This window comes from Diadema setosum, chromosome 19 (assembly GCF_964275005.1).
Source record: "Diadema setosum chromosome 19, eeDiaSeto1, whole genome shotgun sequence".
In the NCBI taxonomy this organism is placed as follows: Eukaryota; Metazoa; Echinodermata; class Echinoidea; order Diadematoida; family Diadematidae; genus Diadema; species Diadema setosum.
This window is the reverse complement of record NC_092703.1, coordinates 4,681,298-4,698,017: the sequence shown is the minus strand read 5'-3', so window position 1 is coordinate 4,698,017 and position 16,720 is coordinate 4,681,298. Positions and strand designations below refer to the sequence as shown.

Sequence of the window (16,720 nt, the reverse complement as noted above, 5' to 3'; positions counted from 1 at the left end):
GTATATATCGTGCCCGTTAAAAGTGGAGGCAGATAAAGGGGAGCCGACGGTGTGTGGCTGATGTTAAGGTTACCTGCTATTGACTATCCTGTAAAATGACTTCCAACAAGATTATTATTATTTTTTTTTCATTATTTTATCTTATTTCATTTTATTTATTTTTTTATTTTTTTATTTTTTATTTTTTTATTTATTCTATTATTATTATTATTTTATTATTCTATTATTATTTTTTTTTTTTGGGGGGGGGGGGGGGGGGGGGGGGGGGGGGGGGCTTCCTTACATCTGATGGCAAGTTCGGTAATTTTGTGTTTCTATACCGCCGTGCAATAATCGCGAATAGCCAGTATTACATTTGGGACATCCATGCATTATAAGCAATGCACCACATTCGTTTGGTTTAGTTTAGTTTAGTCTTCTACTTTTTTTTTTAATTATAAAAGACTATATATATATATATATATATATATATATATATATACATATATGTACGTATACTTCATATATATATATATATTTACGTGTATATATACATATATATTGTAGCGAACAACGGGGCCTTGGCACTTATGCAGACCGAGCCGACCGTCCGTTTGATCGAAATATACGATCACTCTATGAAGAGGATAAAACCTTAAGTTTCCTACCACTTGTACGTCACCAGTCTACACCTTGCACTTCACACTATCTGATTCAAAGGCACATTCTCACTTCTCACATCTAATTCACCCAACACACTGACCAGTGAATTTTCACTCTCACTCCCGACGTCGTTTCTAGAGTACGTCGTTCTCCGACGTTCGCCCTGGAAGTACGTCGTTTGTTCTTTTCATTTCCAAAGTACTGAACTTCGTTCTCCGACGTCTGTTCTGAAAGTACGTGGGACGTACTTGTTCCTTCCAAAGTACTGAACTTCGTTCTCCGACGTCTGTTCTGGAAGTACGTGGGACGTACTTGTTCCTTCCAAAGTTCTGAACTTCGTTCTCCGACGTCTGTTCTGGAAGTACGTGGGACGTACTTGTTCCTTCCAAAGTTCTGAACTTCGTTCTCCGACGGCTGTTCTGGAAGTACGTGGGACGTACTTGTTCCTTCCAAAGTTCTGAACTTCGTTCTCCGACGTCCGTCCAGATACTCAGTTATCCCACGGTGCAGCAAAGCCCGCTCGAGAATGCTCGCAAAGGCTGCTGGATGAGTTGTCATCTGCTGCAGAACCACCGGATGCCATCCTAGTCTCACCAGCATTCGTTCCAACCAGTACTTATATTATACTGAACACGAATGCATCACAATTTCAGAGGCGATGTACTGGAACACCAGCTTGTTTATTTACAGGTATAGTGTGTACATGCTGTCATTTCGAACATCGTATCGAGTACAACACACAAGTTCAATCTCAATCCTCCTCCTTTTTTGGTCAGAGTGTATGAGCAGAGTATAATGGAAGAATGTTTTTATGCACTTCACCCCTTTTTCTCTTACAGTACGAGGTTGCTTTTAGTACCTGTGTGGAATTATTATAGGCATGGTTATCAAATTCCCCTAAAATTTCCTTTATTCTTTCTTTATTTTACACAGAGTTAAGCTATCCCTTTAAACTCTTCACAGTTTGATTGAAATCATTTAAATCAAACATCAACACCATATTCAGTCCCATAACTGATCATGTTTACTAATTAATCAACGTTAATTGTCTAAAATGTGTCATATGGCCAACCTGTATACCACGTATACACACACAATGCTAAATGTATGTGTCAAACCTCTGTAACACAACTTTGAACTAACTGTAGGAATTATTGCTGCACTTATCATCCATACTTTTTATCACTATCTGAATCTCCACAAAAACCACTAATTGACAAATAATCATCAATACAGAAGACTGACTTAAAGGAACAAATCAAACACTCTTTTAGAATGCATAGCTTGTTACATGTATAAATCAGCACAAAGTAACCACGACTACATTGTGTTACTGAATTTATATGAACAAATTTCGCTTTAACAACTGTTTCGCACAAATTCCAAATGAAATGCACTACACACTACACAAAATAAATATCATTTTGTTACAATATATATATATATCCATCGAATATATATTTACGTATATATATACATATATAATAATTATTACCCTGCATCACAAAACCAACAAAAAGTCGCCATACATGGATTTTTAGTAAAGAGTAGGTTCTGAAAGAGCATGCAGACTCAGAAGATTTAAAACGATGTATACCTCAATTCAAATAGACTCTCCTTTTGAATCCTCTCCAAATACATTGGAAAGAATGCACACAATCTGGAAAATTGTGTACTTAGATAAGGGGCTCTGAAGCATAAAGTCTATTCAAGTGCTTAATCCGACACATTCAAACCGTGACTAATGATATCTTTCAAAGCAGTAGCATCATCCTTTCTAAAGTTATTGAAGTTGAAAGTGAAAAGTATATGTAAAGGATTTTTAACAAGTGAAAAGGGGATTCTATGACACACATAATCACACTGTCCTACAAAAAAGGGGGTTCAAGAAAAACTGACAAAACATATTTTCCTGCTTGTTTTATGATCCCAAACTTAAGCATAATGTAGAAGACTTGCTCTCTCAGAAATATGAGAAACTGTAGACTGACTGGGTTGACCCGTTTCACCTATTTTGAGTCCTTACACAAAGTCAGTGCGTGTGACTTTCGGATGGTTTGGGGATGCATGACCACATAATACTACAATGCCTCATCATAATTACTAAAAAAACAACAACAACAACAACAACAACAACCTTGCAATTAAAGATTGGTTTGAGATTAATGTAGATTGACAGAAACGTGACAGAAACAATTAGAAAGACTATGAAACATTTGGCCAAAAAAAAAGATATAAAGATAAAACAGTTCTTTCGACAGTCCTATCATAAGCATAAAGCCCGCCTTTAACAACATGGACAATATTCTAAAAGCGGACAATAACACGACACGTGTCACATTATGATAATATTATGAACTGTTAAAAGCAAGACAAATTGATACAAAATATTCGAAATATTCTTTAGTCTTGGCATGAACGCATCTCACTATGCTTGGATTTAGAAACAACAAAGCTAAATATTGAAGTTTTCTTTTGCATAGACTAAATTACTGAACTATGACTATAATAATGATGATAATGATTATAATAAGTACTTTATATACTGTAGGACATCACTCTTTCTTTTGTTCTAAACATTTTAGCCCTCCATGGACTATTTTCTCAATTTCAAAATTTTACAACTCATAATATTCAGCTTACACAAACAATGGTGGTGTCTATTTTGAAGGATGTGAAAGAAATAGTATAGATCGGTTATTGCCGCCACTTAATAAAAAAAAAAGTTCAAGAATTAAAGGGTGTTGATGAATTAATAAAGTCTTCTTGGAAAAAAAACCCACAATATATATGTTCTGAACGGAAACGACTGTTGCGACATGAATCGTCGCCTGGACGACATTTTTTTTTTATGCTTGTGCAGTGCCCAATTTTTGACCTCGGTGGCGACAATTTGTGATGGCAAAAACAATTGTTGCGACATAAATTGTCGCCCCGTCAAAAATTGTCGCCCCCGGCTCGGGGCGACAATTTGTGACGGAGTGTGTGTGTGTGTGTGTGTGTGTGTGTGTGTGTGTGTTTGGAAACTGTGCATGTGTGGTAGTTGTATAATGGTAGTGGTTTGTTTGTCTGTGGACGTGCGCCTGTATGCGTAGACCTACGTGTGCATGTGGGTACGTGACGTATGCATGTGTATAGGGTGTGTAGTGATGCGTGTTTGTGGGCGCAGTTTTGTGCCTGCATAAGTGTATAAATATCTGAGGGGTTTGGTGTACGTGGGCTACGTACGTATGTGTGTTGTGTGCGAGCGTTCGTGTGTCTACGTAAGCCCGCAGGAGATAAAAGGAACGAAACATTCAAGCGATACAATTCCCACAACACGCACAGCGCTCCATCACACACACACACACACGCACGCACGAACGGACACTCAATAATCATGTGCGCGCGCACTAGCATACACACTTCCTTGAAACCTCACCGTGACCGTGACCGTTACATGGCTTGTTTGCATGGATGTAGCCATGTAAGTTATGTTTTGGTATTTCAATGACTATGTCAAGAATGATACTAGTATTACCCAGCAAAATGTGCTTCGAGGGCGGGCGACAATTTTGCCGTCAGCCCTCATCATAAATTTTCGCCAGACGACAATTTGTGACGGGGCAACAATATTTAAGCCGCCAACTCCGTCAAAACTTGTCGCCTGTTTCAGGGGACGATAATTTTTGATGAGGCGACAATTTATGTCGCAACAAACGACATTTGGATAGAAGTCCCCCTGAAACGGCAATGTAGGAAAAGTATCACATATAGATACACTGTATTCGTTTCGCCCTGCATATTGGTTTGAGATATTTTCCAAGGTCACAAATCTATTAGCATTATATTGAACAGCGACTTCAGTGACACTTTGTATTAAGCTGTATCGAAAACTCGCGAATCATGTCGCGTATAAGATCTCCACCATGGAGCCATCATAGGCCATCTGTTTAATGTGACTATTCTTGGGCGCAAAATGAGCACAGAGCATAAAGTAACACTGCAATAAACGAAGTCATCCCATGAGACCGACGCCCACGAGTTAAACAGCCCACGTGTTCGACATCGAGAAAAAAAAAAGGGTACATGAGTCTTACAGCACATATTGTGCTTGACACTGAGTAAAAACAGCCCATGAGTTCGACATTACAACAAGGGGCCTGATAAATGTGTCGGTCTCGTGGGCCTAATTGTTTGCTTAGTGTTGAATTAATTTATCTTAAGCCACTGTTTACCACTGGAAGCAGTGACTTAAAATGTTCCAGTTATCACATTTGATGCATACGTATAGGTCAGTCGTATCACAAAACTTATTATCCTACATAACCACTATATACAAATTTCGGCATAAGACCAAAAACATAAGGAGATATCACTATTTTTCTCAATAAACCTTTTTTACTCCTACCTGTAGACTGATTATTCTAGAAACAATCTCAATAAAAGTATTGCTCACATTAAAAAAAAAAAATCTAACAATGTATCTTCATTGTAACATTGATTATACTGATTAACATTTTTACATTAGTTGTTTCTATCCCTAACTTATATGAATTTAGAACTATTTTGAAACTCTACAGCTGGGTTTTTGTTTCATCTGCAAATGGTAAAAAGTGCCTAATTTAAACTGATCGTTGGAATCCAAACCGGACTGAAGTAGGCCTATTGTAATGTAACGGGTGGTGTTACATGTGGAATGTTATTATGAAGCAGAAATGAAGGAGCTCAGGTACAGTTTTGGTACATTTCATCGATGCAAAGTGTTTATTCACAATCGTTCAGAAATATCATGATGAAGTTCAATGACAAGTTAAATGACGAGTATGTACATCAGAGTAAAATATAGAAGTATCAAGATGCAGGAGAGAGAGCAATATCAAGTAGAGGTTGACTCTCTGATGTCGAAATCATGATCTCCTTGGGGCCTTGGAAAGAACACTAAACTTGGAAATGTTCAATGGGTGATGGGTGAGAATTTTGGTAAGACAACCAATCAAAAAGGGATAACTAAAAAAGAGTGACCAAAGGGGTTGTCCTATAGGGGTGATGTTTGACCAATTAAAAGAGGGGGATTCTTTTGTGGAGGAGGAAGTATTATAAGATAAGGGGCAGACAAAGAGTCTGGTGGTTCACAAGGTGTGTGTATATAATCTTTGGGTAATTAAACCAGGGACAAAGAAGGGTTGTTACAAGGGTGATTGAATGACTCCTTGATGTAAACATCAAACAAGGGTAATTAACGACAGGAAATTAATAGTAAACAATCTTGGTGTTATATTCTGAGGTGAGTTTACAAAAACAAGGGAATTTAAGCTGAGTTGTTAATGAACAGGAAGTTATCCCCAAAATATCCTAAATATACATTACACTATATGTGCGATAATTAAGAAGGAAGCATGAAGTAAGAAGGGTAGAGTTTACTGGAAATGATTATTCACGCTTATTAAGAGTCAAAACAATAACTTCTCTATTTACGTATATCAAAATATATACCCAACACACTAATAGATTTAATGTGAATTAAGAGTCAAGAATTTACTTATTTCAATGCATCTCTTATGCATTGCTTTCCCCAATCCCCATGAATCTCCGTATAAAAGTCACGTAAGAATAAAATTACATCAGTTATCTTTTTTTTGTCGTTGTTTTACTTCTTCCTCTTTAGAATTACATAAACAACAATTGATAAAATAATTAAGACGAGAATGGCTATTGTAACGGAGTAAAGATGCCACAATTGTTTCTCCAATGATTGCATTGTCTGAAAGATGTCATATTGAGACACAGTTTCCATATAGGAAGAACACAAAACCTCTTCGCTGTGACTCTTATAGTCCGTGCATATGCACCTGTCCATGCCATTTTCAAATGTGGCAGAGCAGCAGAATACGGGTTTGTCCTTCATAGCCCAGAACATTCCACTCAAATGTGTTCTGTTGAAATGCATGTTCAAAGGAGGTAACCTAAAATCAGGATTGAAACAGGCGATATAGCCAGATTGCGTACCCATTGTAGCAAGACAGCTGATAATTGTCCAGATTTCGTCACTACCAACATAATTCTGGCCAAAGAAATCAGGTGGTGCAGAACTGCTACATCTGGCTGGTCCTGGTGGAAAATCCACTGATATGTCATTGCTTTGGGTTCCTAGAACCGAAGTCCCCTGACTATCGTATAGAACACAAAGGTAAGCACCTTCGTCTTCTCTTGTGATGTTGATGATGGTCAATTTTACAACTGTATTATCACCTCTTGCTTCCGTGGATATCTTTATTCTGTTTGCTTGCTGAGCATTCAAGTTTTCCTCACCAGTCTTGTGAAATAATATGCTAGAGCCCTTCCTTATTTCAGTCAATACGTCATAAGGGCTGATGGACAAAAACGTGAACTCCACAGACGCATCTTGCCCTTCTGTAAAACACAGTTTTATGGATCCGGCTGGTAGGATATTAGTTAAGAATACCAACACTGTTATGATGAGCCATGACTTTGAATAACGTCCACTGCCCATGGTGTCATATCTTCTTTACATTCGGCAAGGACAGATGTTCAGAATTTATCCCGCTCTGGTTTGCATTATGCAGAAAATTTCTGTTTACAACACAAAGTTGTTTCAGTTGGTACTTCCACAGGTTTAGGTACGTCCAATCAGGGTGAAACTGACTCAATTTTTTTTTTGTCTCAAAGTAACTCTAAAGGACCTCTGAATGTTTGAAGCGGCCTATATTGTTCAAAAGCTGTGGTGCACTCTGGAGGAAGAGTTGAGTTCAAGCTTTTGTCTTTGAATCAAGTTTGTATACTGAGGCGGCTGCAATGTCACACTGAAATGAGCCATCAGTCAATTGTTATTATGCAATTCTGTGATCCTGTGACTCTCTTGTCGAACACAGTCTCTGAAGAAATTTGTTTTTCCAAATAAGGTGTCGTACCTGCAAGGAAATATGTTTAGTGCAACTGAAGAAAATGTCTATACACACGTTTTCAAATACACTACTTCAGAAGATTATGCCTTGAATATTACATTTCGGCACTTGATTAAATTCATAATACTTTTTTTTTTCTAAAGTTGTATTTCAGCCTTGATAGGAAAAGTTTATTCACTGATTTTTTTTTTTGGCTGTTCTTGTCGCATGATCGCACCTCTTCACTTCTCATTACATTGGTAATGCATACAGAGACACACCACTGAGTGTCATTTTTTCGACCAGCTTACGGAAGATTTCTTATTAAAAGTAAAATTACATTAAATGATTTTTTTTTTTTCTAGATGACAAGGCACACTATACAATGTGTAAGTGCTGGAACAGTACAACAGGAGATGATTAGGGAATAACATAATACAATGGTTTTCGTCTTTGAGCGTTATTGAGAAGCAATTTCTTCAAACGCACCATATACAGTGATATACTTATTCTCGATATAAATCATATTCTTATTTTACAGTCACATCAATTTTCTGGTAGTATTAGCAGTACGATTAAAAATCTCAAATATACAGCGTTGGACGATTAGTTGCAAAAAAACAGTAATTTTCATAGATATTTCAAAACAAATTGAAAAAATGTTAGTACTGCTTTAGACAAGATACTCACCTATTTCAGCAGTTTCTCGCCTCTTCTAAGTAGAAGCTTTATTTGTATTTAGAATTGGGAAGGCATCCTCAATCACAGTCTTACATGAGATAGAGACAGAGAATAGTCTGTCTATAGCATGCAATGTCACTCTCACATAATATACTTAAGATATATGTTTGTAAATCATGGATACGTTACATGTTTTCTTATGACGTTGAATGAAATGATTGGACCGTTCTCTTTTAATTATCTTCTGAATATAGACTAGAAATCATGTGCTGGTCGTGACTTCAAGGCAAAGTCTAACATCTTTGAAATATACCATATCTACAGAGCAAACTCTGTCATATATAAAAAGATTTATACAATTCATAAATATTGGTGTTTCTGATACGTGACCGTATACACGTAATGTGACATTGCACACTCCAAGTTTGGTCTTAACTTGCAGCTATAGTCATTATACTGGCCTTTGCATGCATGCAACTGCAAACATTTGGCGTACATGCGTGATTAACTAGTGTACTCCTTATTCATTGTTATCACAGTGCAACTGCAATTTTTTTAAGACGGTAAGTGTAGCCCTTCATTTGCTTTTATCGATAGAGTACATGGACTTTGATATTTAAATGCAATATTAATGTATAACTGTACAGATCAAAGGGGAGAGCAGAATTTCCTATACATGTACTTCATAATCTCCAAACGTCGTTACACATTTTCATTGTGTGTGTGTGTGTGTGTGTGTGTGTGCGTGTGTGTGTGTGTGTGTGTGTGTGTGTTTAAGAGTAAAAACATGGTACATGTTGTATTGGCAGGTGTTTATGCAAAAAACAAACAAACAACAAAAACAGCCAAAAAATAGATCAAGAAGATTAATGTTGATCATGCTATGAACTGTCATTGTTTATGTGACAGTTGTCATAAAAGGTATCATAAGATGTCAGTTTTGTTTTGATGCTTCAGTTCAATTGAAGCATTTAAGAGATAACTCGTGTCACTGTGATTGTTTACATGTAAAAGCAATTAATTCCCATTTTTCATATATCTTTTACTGTTTTGTACACATATTATCCGTCCATCATTTAGTCAGCAAACAATGTTGACAGATACACAGTCACACGCAGGAGAAAATTAACTAAAACGATAAAAAAATAGACGCATCAAGATCACTTTCTTCCACATTTTACTGTCGAGCCGACGTAACATTGTGGTACCAAACAAGCGGCTGTATCACAGACTACAATGATCGATTATCATCGTTATATCGCTCTTCCACATAATCGATCATCCATCATGCTACACTGACACAGCCGTCGATCGGCGTACCTTTGAGTCAAAATTAGCTACTTTTCTTCTGTAATTGACAATGAAATTCCATGAAACCGTCAGATATGGTCCATCTTGACATTTCTGATAGCCACAAGAAGTTTTCATTGACAAATTAAGGAAGGAAATGGTAGGTGTGCATGGTGTGCATTTGTACATGATTACCGAGTATATTATATACAAAATATCGTGATATTTTGAGATAAAATTAGAACATGTACAAATGTGGAGGGGACTACTTAGAAGCACTGCTTGTTAATGTAGTCCCCCTACAGATTATAGACAAAATGATATCAAAGATATCAAAGATAAGGCGGAGTGGAATAACGAAAACACCATATATGCACTATTTACAAGGGCACAATTATGAACCGTGCTATTCAATTTCAATTCAATAGTTTATTTATTTCCATCATCACAAAGAAAGAAAAGAAAAAGTTGACATAATCCAAAGTGATACAATTTTTTTTTCATTTCTCTTACACTCGTCCGATAAAGGATTTTTTTTCAATACAATATAAAGTATATTATACACGAATGGTGTCGTAAAAAGAAACAATGCACTTTGTCATGGCAACAAAAATAGTAAATAATCACAATGATGGAAAACAGTGTTCCACTAAAAAAGCCACGCTTGTAAAACGTGGAACACTGGAACAAAACAACAACAGCACCAATTTGTTATACCAAATAGACATATTCATTTAAATTCTTCTATATACTATTGTACATTTTACTAATTGATATAATGATGTTGATACTATGAACAATACTTACTAGGATTTTAGGATGCAATCGTATAAACTATATAACATATCACATTTGTGGCACAGACACTATGGGGCCAGGTGTGCCAGGAAAATTGAATGGAAAAAGATATGCAATCGGCCACAAAAAAACATAACGACGACAACAACAATAACACAATACACAGAAATAACAAAATTTGAGGAAATGCACTCAGACAGATACTGGACAACGAAGAACGAGGAAAAAGTAGCAGGGGATATACAATGCTATACAATGCTATGGATATACAATAAGTAATGTAATGTTACATAGCACAGGTTTATGTACAAAGTGTTTACAGTGTTCATTATATACCATAAGAATAATGAATGATACAGAAGATAACCTTCCGAGTATACTTAATGAAAGTACTTCTATAGAATATCGATTGAAATATACAAACGTTTGATTACCATAAAACTGTTTATTAATCATTGTCAAGAAACACATTTTTGAGCTTATACTTAAAGCTATTTAAGCAGCTCTGTGCTTTTTTTAGTGAACGATCAAAGGAATTCCAAAGCTTAGGACCAGTAAACATGAAATTTCTGTTGCCAAAACTAGTTCTGTTTTTAGGAAGATGATGGTCATTCGCATACCTTGTTGAGTAATTATGTATAACATTATTTTTTAGAAACATTTTCTTAACCCTATAAAGCCCAAGCTATTTTGACCCCTTCCAGGCCAAAGGGGGGGGGGGGGGCATATTGTGCCCTCCCCCCCCCCCCTATATTACTTCTTTATTATATGATGTATGACCGTCATATTTGGCACATGGATAGAGGAACTCATACTCTTCATGACCCAACATTTGAAATTTCTCAAGGTCATCCACTGAGGGCGCTATTAGCCAAAATATAAAGAAATACATAGGAAATTCACTAAAATCATTTTTTTTTGTATTTCTTTATCCCGAGCATATATATTTTCATTTCATATCAATCATTTTAATATTTACTCCAAGGGAAAAGCAAGTCAACCTTCACTATTTGTTATGGTTGACATTTCTCAAGGTCAACATATGGGGGCGCTATTCATTACAATATAAAGCAATATATGAAACCTATGATATATTGCTTGGAATTAATGGATACATATATTGGTATCACATTTCATATTTCCAAAATATTGAAATTTTGAGTTTGCAGATTGATAATATGACGACAAACAAATGATATTACAGGTAAAGCTTGGGTGAAGATAACACAAAATAAAAGGGTAGTCTGTGGAAAATGCTGTATTTTCGATTATTTCTATTATATCTATTGTTTGATGACTATGTGATATAAAAATAAAGGAAATAATAAGAAAACCATTTCAGAGTAATTCACAACCATAATTACTTCACCATTTGGTCCTTCAGCAAATTCCAGCCAAGATAACTCCCATTTCATTAATTATTATATTGTTAACTGAAATTGGAACAAAAATCATGCAAAATCTGACAAACATGGTTGTCAGTTTACTGTTGCTATGGTAACCAGCAATATCGGACATAGCTAAATTATACATCAAAATGTTCGCAATAAGATTTTATATAATAAGAATTTTATAATAAGAAAATATGGTAGGGGGGCACAATGTGCCCCCCCCCCCCCCCTCCTTTGGGCTTTATAGGGTTAAAGGACAAGTTCACCGTCATAGATATGTGGGTTGAGTGAATGCAGCAATATTAGTAGAACACATCAATGAGAGTTTGAGCAAAATCGGACAATCCGTTAAGAAGTTATGAATTTTTGAAGTTTCTGATCAATCACGGCTGGATGAAAAGACTACTATAGCTCGTGATGTCACATGAGTACAACGATATAAAGAAAGAATAAAGAAAATTCAACATATTTCCATTTTTCTCGCATAACAAAAGAACACTCTGACTTCTCTCTTTCAGAAGGCAGGGGAAATGATATTAACCTTAACATACGTCAGTAGCAAGTCGAAAAAATGTGCACTTTATTCAAAAAGTAAAGTTTTGTGAAATTCTCTTTTTATTTTCCTTATATAGTTGTACGCATGTGACATCATACACTGCAGTAGTCTTCTCTTCCAACAGTGACTGCGCAGATACTTAAAATATTCGAAACTTTTGAACGGATTGTCAAATTTTCCTCAATTTTCACTGATGTGTTCTACTAATATTGCTGCATTCTCTCAATCCTTATGTATATGAAGGTGGACTTGTCCTTTGAATACAGCAGGGGTAGCATTAATTTCTACATTGTACATAAAACAACCCAGCTGAAGACGATATAAATCAGTAATCTTAAGAATGCGGTTTTCTTTAAACAAGACATCAGTGTGTGATCTATAAGCGGTAATGCATATCAATCGCATCGCTCTTTTCTGGAAGAGAAGTACCCTGTCCATTTTTGTTTGTATTGCATTTCCCCATGCCATTACGCCATAATTAAGGTAAGGAAGAATAAGAGTTTGATATATCATAAGAAGCACTGACTTGGAAAGAATCCGTTTAACGTAATTGATAAGGCCAATATTTCTTGAAACTATCTTGCAAAAATGTTATCAATATGACAATTCCAAGTTAGCTTATTGTCAATTGTAATAACGAGATATTTTGTAGTTTTGACTTGTTTAATGACAGAATTTTCAAAAATATCACTTGGTCAGGAAGTTGTTTAACAGAGTTACTAAATAAAATGTAATTGGTTTTTTGTTTATCTAAAGATAATTTATTTGCTTTTATCCAATTTGTTACATATGTAAGTTCTACATTTAAAACTTCTACTAACTTATTAGGATCACTGTGAGTATAGAATAAGTTTGAATCATCAGCAAAGAGGATAAAAGAGAGAACACTCGAAGAACATCGAATGTCATTTACATAAATAGAGAATAACAGTGGACCAAGAAAGTTTCCATTGGGAACTCCACACGTGATTGGTACCGTAGACGAATATCCATCAATGGTAACAAATTGCTTTCTTCCAGAAAGATAACTTTCGAACCATTCCAGAGCGTTACCTCTAATACCATAGTGCGCAAGTTAAACATCATAAAAGCATGCAGTAAACACCGAAATAAGTCGATATAGAAATATCTAATCAAGTAAAAAATCAAAATTTTTATAGTGCCATGGTTACCTCATAGCAAAGATGGTTGCCATGGTAACAACTATTTATAAAGAAAATAGTAATATTTTCATGAAAAAGCAAGAAAATATGACAAGATCGAGTGGAATATTGATTTTAAACTACTTTCATGATTATCAGCTTTTTTTCCGCTATGTTCATTTCACTTCCTTTTCGTTGCTATAGCAACAACATGACAAAAGCTGCCTTTTAAAGAAAAAATAGGTATTTCAATTAAAAGGAAAGTAATAATGAAATAAATTGGTAGATAGTACATTTCTGTAGAGTTAGATTTTTTTGTGCTCTTTCCCTTACTTTGGGAGTGCCGTACACGAATCCACCTTTTGCCATATTTCTAAATGACATCTTTAGCCGTTGCCATGGCAACAAATTATTTTCCTTAAAAGAACACGTATTCCTCATTAAACATCATAAAAACATACTGCGAATTCCAACAGATGTCAATATATACATATTTCTTTGATAACATTAAAAATCATAATTTCCGAAAATTATTTTCAGAAGATGTGTTCTTCTTTAAAAATCATGAACACATGCCGTTAAAACCAAAATGTGCCAAGATAAACATGTCTCTTTAATTTGTTAAAACATCACAATTTTTCAGTTTCGTAGTTACCTCAGAGCAATGACAGTTGCAGTTTATTACAGAAAATAATATTTTCATGTAAAAAACATGAAAAAAATGACAAGATTGAGTAACATATTAATTGTAAATTATAATTTTTTTTTCACTATATTTATCCCATTTGTTGCTATAGCAATGACATGAGAAAAAATGCTTTTTAAAGAAAAAAAATAAGTTCATCATCAGATAAGGAAAGAATATACGAAACGAAAAACATAGAAGTAACAACACAAAAGTTCAGTCATCTTCCTGAATTTCTGATCACATTGCACGTTCAAAACCTTAAATATCCGTAATAATGGTTAATGCCTAACATGGTTGCCATGGAAATGCATCAATTCTTTGCAAAAGAAAATCTTAAAGAAAAAAATGTTGAAATTATGGCATAAATTTTGAAGTATTACAAATTAACAAGACTATTCTCCATACATAATTCTGTTCATGGAAGATCATTTCTGTTCCTATCGCAACAACATGTTGAGGAATATATGTATATATATATATATATATATATATATATATATATATATTTAACCGTAGAAATACTTAGGGAATATAAAACACAAATAACAAGCGATACAAATGTGTAAAACCTCCCCAAAAGTTAAAATTTTCTCGTCATGATGTGCGCTGTGTCAGCATTGTAAATAATGTCTCCAAGACATTTGAAAACCTTAAATGATTATGATACCTTCCCTGTAGCAACTTCTAACAGATTGCTACAGAACTTTTATCCTTAAAAAAAGATCTCATGTTATTGCTATAGCAACAGAAATGATGTGGAATGAACGTTGTGAAAACAAAAGCTGATAGTAATCTTTAATGAATATGCTACTTAATCTCGTCAAATAGCTGTTACCATGGCAATCGTCATTGCCATGAGGTTGCTGTGACAGTCGGAAATTGTGATTTGTGATTTGATTGAACCGATATGTTTATATTGACTTATTTCGGTGTTTATAGGATGTTTTTATGATGTTAAATGAGGAATACATGTTATTTCAAAGAAAATAATTTGTTGCCATGGCAACGGCTAAAGATGTTATTTATAAATACGGCAACAGGTGGATTCGTGACCGACACCCCCAAAATAAAGGAAATACCACAAAAAATCTCACTATACAGAAATTCATTTTCTACCGACGTATCTTATTCTTGCTTTTCTTTCAATCGCAATGTTTTTTTCTTTAAAAGGCAGCTTTTGTCATGTTGTTGCTATAGCAACGAAAATGATGTGAAATGAACATAGTGGAAAAATAAGCTGATAATCAAGATAGTTATTTATGATAGATATTCCGTTCAATCTTTCCATGTTTTCTTGCTTTTTCATGAAAATATGATTATTTTCTTTATGAATAGTTGTTGCCATGGTAACCGTCAATGCTATAAGGTAACGATGACATTACAAAAATTGTATTGTTTTTAAATCTGATTACAGAGGGTTTATAATGAAATACGTTGGTGTTTACAAAATGTTTTATGATGTTTAAGGAAGAATATACGTTCTTTTAAGGAAAATAATGCGTTGCCATGGCAACGGCTGAAGACGTCGGTTAGAAAAATGGCAACAAATGGATTCGTGTTCAGCACCCCCAAAATAGGGGAAATAGCACAAAAAAAATCAAAATCTACATAAAATGTTAAGAACATTATAACTCGCTGTCCACTATACCTCTCCCACCAACTCCCCCCGCCCCTGTCACGCTACGAGGAGCGACATTGTTACCATTTTTTTAAATGTCCTCTTCATGGGACCCCCCCCCCCCCCCCAAAAAAAAAAAGAGAAAAAACAAAAAACAACGATTTATGGTTTATTTTCAGATGCCAGTGTGGTATTTCTAATAGGCTTTCCCAATTTGTAGCTAAACGGTCTACAGGATGTAAGTTCTTTTTGTTTTGTTTTGTGTTTTTTTGCCTTTTCTTCCTTGCTCCACTAGTTCAGTAGGTTAACTAGATATCTTATCAATTTGTAATCTTTTTCTACAATCATAATGCATGAAATTCAACTGATATTATTTTCCTCAAAATTAGACATTTTTTTTTCTGACAGAGAATAGCTGTTTTCATGGATGTATCTTCTTTATCCGAATCCTTAACGCTACCTTAATAGACGATTGCATTATTTTCTGTGAATTTATACTAAATCAACACCTTTGCAGATGACACCGCCCCATCCATATAATATAAAGCAGGAGTACATTGCAACATTGACCATTTTGTGAAATGTTTTCTTGTAAACTTCATTTCACAGCTAGGTATTTTTCTAGTTGGTTGATCTGATTGTCCACATCATTTTATCTTATTGTATTTTTCTTTTGTAAGTTACTGTATACAGGTATAATGTGTTTTGCGAAAAGGAAAACGGTGATGTTTGGCATTTTCGAAATTGATCTCATTTCATTCAGTTTATTTCATTTCGCAAGAAAGTATAGAATATGACATCTGCATATAAACAAAGTAAAGTTCAATGTGACTTTTGCATGTTCAAATGAGATTTGAATGCACGTCATTTGCTTACAATGAGACAAAACATACTTTAGATGAAAAAAAAAATGCATGGACCAGCGAAAACTGAATCGTAACCAAGAAAAAAAGATCGGAAATGGAGGGGGGACTGCTAAAATGCTTAGCTTGTAGAATGCAGTCTCCTCTTGAGTAGTAAACTAATATTG

The 16,720-nt window shown here is 35.0% G+C and overlaps 1 protein-coding gene across 1 annotated transcript in view; it reads right to left on the bottom strand.

Moving 5' to 3' along the window:
* The window catches only part of LOC140242920 (uncharacterized), a 31,012-nt gene that overhangs the window by 5,496 nt on the left and 8,796 nt on the right, over window positions 1-16,720 (bottom strand). The window contains exon 2 of the mRNA XM_072322667.1: window positions 6,410-7,035. Coding sequence (XP_072178768.1) covers window positions 6,410-7,035 — 626 coding nt within the window. The remainder of the gene's footprint in view (window positions 1-6,409; window positions 7,036-16,720) is intronic.